The sequence below is a fragment of the Alligator sinensis genome, unplaced genomic scaffold (assembly GCF_000455745.1).
Source record: "Alligator sinensis unplaced genomic scaffold, ASM45574v1 scaffold1046_1, whole genome shotgun sequence".
NCBI classification, from domain to species: domain Eukaryota; kingdom Metazoa; phylum Chordata; order Crocodylia; family Alligatoridae; genus Alligator; species Alligator sinensis.
Genome location: NW_005842174.1, coordinates 1293761 through 1298394, shown reverse-complemented (window position 1 = coordinate 1298394; position 4634 = coordinate 1293761). Strand labels below are relative to the sequence as shown.

At 47.4% G+C, this 4634-nt stretch overlaps 2 protein-coding genes across 2 annotated transcripts in view; one reads left to right on the top strand and one right to left on the bottom strand.

Moving 5' to 3' along the window:
• Window positions 1-306, bottom strand: part of SS18L1 (SS18L1, nBAF chromatin remodeling complex subunit) — a 27532-nt gene extending 27226 nt beyond the window's left edge. Inside the window, exon 1 of the mRNA XM_014520988.2 lies at window positions 186-306. The gene's annotated coding sequence lies outside the window, so the exon portion shown is untranslated. The remainder of the gene's footprint in view (window positions 1-185) is intronic.
• The window catches only part of PSMA7 (proteasome subunit alpha 7), a 7205-nt gene continuing 2877 nt past the window's right edge, over window positions 307-4634 (top strand). The window contains exons 1-3 of the mRNA XM_006025927.3: window positions 307-470; window positions 2440-2566; window positions 3775-3899. Coding sequence (XP_006025989.2) covers window positions 375-470; window positions 2440-2566; window positions 3775-3899 — 348 coding nt within the window. The 5' untranslated portion in view covers window positions 307-374. The remainder of the gene's footprint in view (window positions 471-2439; window positions 2567-3774; window positions 3900-4634) is intronic.

Here is a 4634-nt window from a genome sequence, read left to right as displayed (position 1 = left end):
CGGAGGGGGGGGAGGGAAATCATGCCTGCCCCTACCCAAAGTGCGTGGGATACCTTCACCTTGATAACTACGTCAGTGGCGTAGGCGAAGAACGCGTATACGCCAAGAGCGGAGGGGAAATCTTCCACCTTGACAAACCCGGCGCCTATGTTAATGGGGAGGGGGGGGGAAACACAGGTACGTACGCCAAGTGCGTGAGGTAGAACATGAAGGGGGGTGGGGAAACGCAGCGCCTACGAAGTTGGCGCACAGGAAGCAGAAGGCGTAGGCCAGGCGCGTGACAGCGGAAGGGCCGCCGGAAGGGGCGGGGCCGTCCGCCGGAAGGGGCGGGGCGGGCGGTGAGTGTGCGGATTTGAGGCAGCGCCGGGGCCGCCATGAGCTACGACCGCGCCATCACCGTCTTCTCTCCCGACGGGCACCTCTTCCAGGTCGAGTACGCGCAGGAGGCCGTCAAGAAGGGCTCCACCGCGGTGAGAGCGCCGCCGGGCCTGACCTGACCTGACCTGACCTGGCCTCACGGGACCCGCCGGGGGGAGGGCCCGAGCAGCGCGGGGGGCGCCGCCTGCACTTGCGCGACACGCGTGCAAAAATATAGACACTTTTTTTTGTTGTTGAAAAATCGAGTTGGTGTGATGAAAACTAAGTCCTGATCCCTCTGGCGTGCGTGTGGGTGTACATGTGTACGCTCACAGCCACGTACACGCACTCAGTATACAGACACACCTGCCTACATACATGTGTGCACGCCGGCCTCTTGCTCTTTCTCTCTCTCCACATATACGTGCACATACCGTCCTCTAATGCACGCACGCACGTATACACACCCGCGTGGTGCGAGGTCATGCAGCAAAGGCATACGTGCAAATACCTGCCTACACGCACGTGTGCAAATACCTCCCTACATGCACGTAGAGAGATGGAGGTGTATACAAGACGAATACAGACCCACATGCATCTCTATATGTATTTATAGAGCTATATGTAAGTAGGTATGTCTGCATAGGGTGTGTGTATCAATACTCATACATGCATATAGACAGACGTGCTTACACACACACACATACACATCATGCTGACTTACCTACTTACATAGAGATCTGCAGATATATAAAGTAAATGCACATTCACATGCATCTCTGTATCTATCTATAGATCTACATGTAAGGAGGTATGTCTGCATAGGGTGTGTGTGTAGATATGGGAATGTATGAGTATTGATACACACACCCTATGCAGACATACCTACTTACATACAGCTCCATAGATAGATATAGAGATGCATGTGGGTCTGTATTTATTTATTTTTTTATATACATGATCTAGACTCGGGGTAGTCTGTGAGGTGCAGACTTACCCCATCTTCTCACTTGACTTGGACTAGCTACGTCTCCCAGCCAGGAAGGAGCCCGCTCCAGCAGTTTGGTCGTGGAAAACTTGAACCAGTTTGTTGCCGCGGGAGGTGGTGAAGCCAAGAGCGTGACCAGGTTCAGAAAAGAGTGGGTCACTTCATGGATGATGGATCCATTCGTGGCTGGTGAACAGAAGGGTTGGAGATGTTTCCCCTCTCATCCCTGTACAATAACGGGGGATGCCCGGGAGGGTACTGAATAGGGCATGGATCAGATCACATTAGAGAAACCTGGTTTTGTGCGCTCTCTGTGAAGCGTCTACCTGGCCACTGTTGGAGACAGACTGCTGGGGTGACTGGACCGCGGGTCTGACCCAGTGTGGCGCTTCTTGTCTTAAGAAACCCAGTGTCAGTCCCTTCTCTTCCTGGCGAAGGAGAGGTAGAAGCACACAGAATAACTTAAGAGTTGGAATATAGAGCAGATCTGTTTGAGGCTCATTCAATTTAAGCTTTGTTGTTTAGTCTGTGATTCAGTCTTAGCTTGTGATGAGCCTTGACATACCTAATGACTTCTCTCTAGGTCTAATTGGACTTAGCAGCTGATCAGTTGCAGCCAGGGTTCGAATTACACTGACTCTTGGGGAGGGGGTCTCCAAAAACTAATTGGGCTGCCCATCACGATGCCCTAATGGAATTGGAGACCCCCCGTGCTATGATTTTCAAATCTTACAAGAGTGCTCTCATCTCTTATGAGGGGCTCAGCGCCCCCTGAGCTCCCCTGTATTTCAAACCCTGGTTATAGTTGTAACTGAAGCTCCAAAAGTGATTTTAAGAACCAAGTATAGAGATGCCTTCTTGGAAGGACTAACAGGTGTATAAAAAGAACCATTCAGACTTGTCCCATTATATGGGCTAATTTTTGTTCTCTTACATCAGTTATTTTTCAGCTTGATGTCCAGTACAATGATGAGGCAAATTATTTGATGCTTCTCATTGTAGTATTACTTTTTTTGTTTGTTTGTTTAAAAAAAACCACATTCTTATTGGACTTGGGAATGTTGTAACTGCTTTGGGTTTTGAATTCATTGAAGGTTGGAGTAAGAGGAAAAGAGATCGTAGTTCTTGGTGTGGAAAAGAAATCTGTTGCAAAGCTTCAGGATGAACGAACTGTGCGGAAGATCTGTGCCCTTGATGAAAATGTCTGCATGGCTTTTGCAGGTATGTGATGTTGGCTAATTGGACTGTTAACTGCTGGTCGCCAGGCTAGGAACAAGTTTAAACAAGGTAGTTATTGGAGCATTACTGTATTAGGTAGGTTTATGAACTATGAAAGCAAAGTTCTTTGGATAATTGCAGGTGGGAAATGGGAGGAGTATGTATATAGGGTATGCCCTGATGGTTACTTATTTCCTTGTAGTAAGAATTGTGGTTCCATAAGGTTGTTTTGGGGGTAATCGAATATGAGAAAATGTCTTGAACTAGTGACATCCACTGAGGATAGAAATGTATTTTAATTTTACTTTTGGAAGAGGGGTGAATTACTCCTGTGAGGAAGGAATAGAAATACAGATCAGAATGACTTTTTCTTAGATAAAATGGTGATAATCTGTAGTAGCGGGAGTTTGGGGAGGTTAAATGAACCTGTTCCGTTTGAATCTTCCCCAAAAGCTAAATTTTGAAAGCTCAAGGTTTTAAAAATTGCATGCAACAAAAAATGGAGTCTCTCATTCCAGTGAAAAAGTTAACTTGGTAAGCAAGCCTCGTAGCAGAAAGAACTCGAAAGTGAAACCAACTCCCATTGTTCAAGCTGTAAGATTTCAGAAGAGCAAGCAGAAGTAGTGACAAATGGGATTAAAAATGTGTACTAAACACTGCCGTACTAGAAGTAATTTACAATCCATCTGAGCAGGCTACAGTAGTAGTCTTTAGATTTAGTCAAATGTGACATTCTTGCAAACTGATATGCATAGTTTCTAATTTTACACACACACTCTGACGACTAGAATAGCAAATGTTACCTGCAAGCATAAGGATTAGACGAGACTTACCTGGGTCTGTCACCTGTGCTCTTAATTAGCAAAGATATTGCATAAGCAATAGAGTGGATCTATCTGAGGACTGGAACACTTTGTTCTCTATTCTTCTTTGGGGTGCTGAGACTTCTAGTCTGATTAATACTGTAGACATTTAGGCTTAAAAAAAAATCTAAAAGGTATGAAGTAAAGAATTTTGAATTTTTTAACATCTTAATTTTTAATGAGTAAACAAATCTATCCCTGCATACCAAGCCCAAAGAAAATACTTTCTCACTTCTATGACCCACCCACCTTCATTTTTAGTTGCATTGTGAGATCTTTGGGGCAGGGACTGACTTTTCTTTGTGTAACGAAATGCATGTCTGATTGTACAGTGAAATATCATTGCAGGGCTCACAGCTGATGCCAGAATAGTTATTAATAGGGCTCGTGTGGAATGTCAGAGCCATAGACTTACTGTGGAGGATCCTGTCACTGTGGAATACATCACCCGTTACATCGCTAGCCTGAAACAGGTACCTTGTATAATTTTGGTTCCTTTCACCAGGCTACATTTTTTTTTACAACCAACAGAACCTGAGAATCATTGGGTAAATACAGCTTGCCTGCGGGCCAGACTCTATCAGGTTAATGAAAATCCAGATGAACAGCACAATTTGGTGCTTCACTGGGTACTGACTAGAGTGTTTCTCATCATCCAGTATCTGACAAGGGCCAGAACACCTCTGAATTCAGTGGCTGAGCACATCAAACTTACAGGAAATACATTTTCTAGGTGTATCAACTGTACCCTAAAACAGAGGTTCCCAACCACTGGGCTGTGGCCTGGTACTGGGCCGCAAAGTGTTGGCTGCCGGGCTGCTGGTAGTCGCATGCAGGGTTAAAGCTGGGTGGCAGGGCAGCCCCGGAAAGGAGGTAGCTGGCTCTGCGTGCGCACCCCGTCCTGCTCCTGCCACCGTGGCTGCGCCTAGCTGTTCTGGTACAGCAGGTACTGGGGCCCGTGTCAGGCCGGGCAGGACCCCTCAGCCCTGCCTGCAGCTGGGAGTTGGGGGGATGCAGGCAGGTAAATGCCTAGGGTGGGAAGGCAGCTCTGCTGCTTGCTCCTAAGGAAGGCAGTGGAGCCCCTTCTTCCCAGGCAGCCCCAGCTGGGTCCCCCTGAGCAACCACCTGTGTAGCCCCCTCCTTTGCAGGGTCCCCTGGTGCCCGTGGCTGCGGTGCCCCAACCCGATTGGATCCTCGCAACTGCCCCT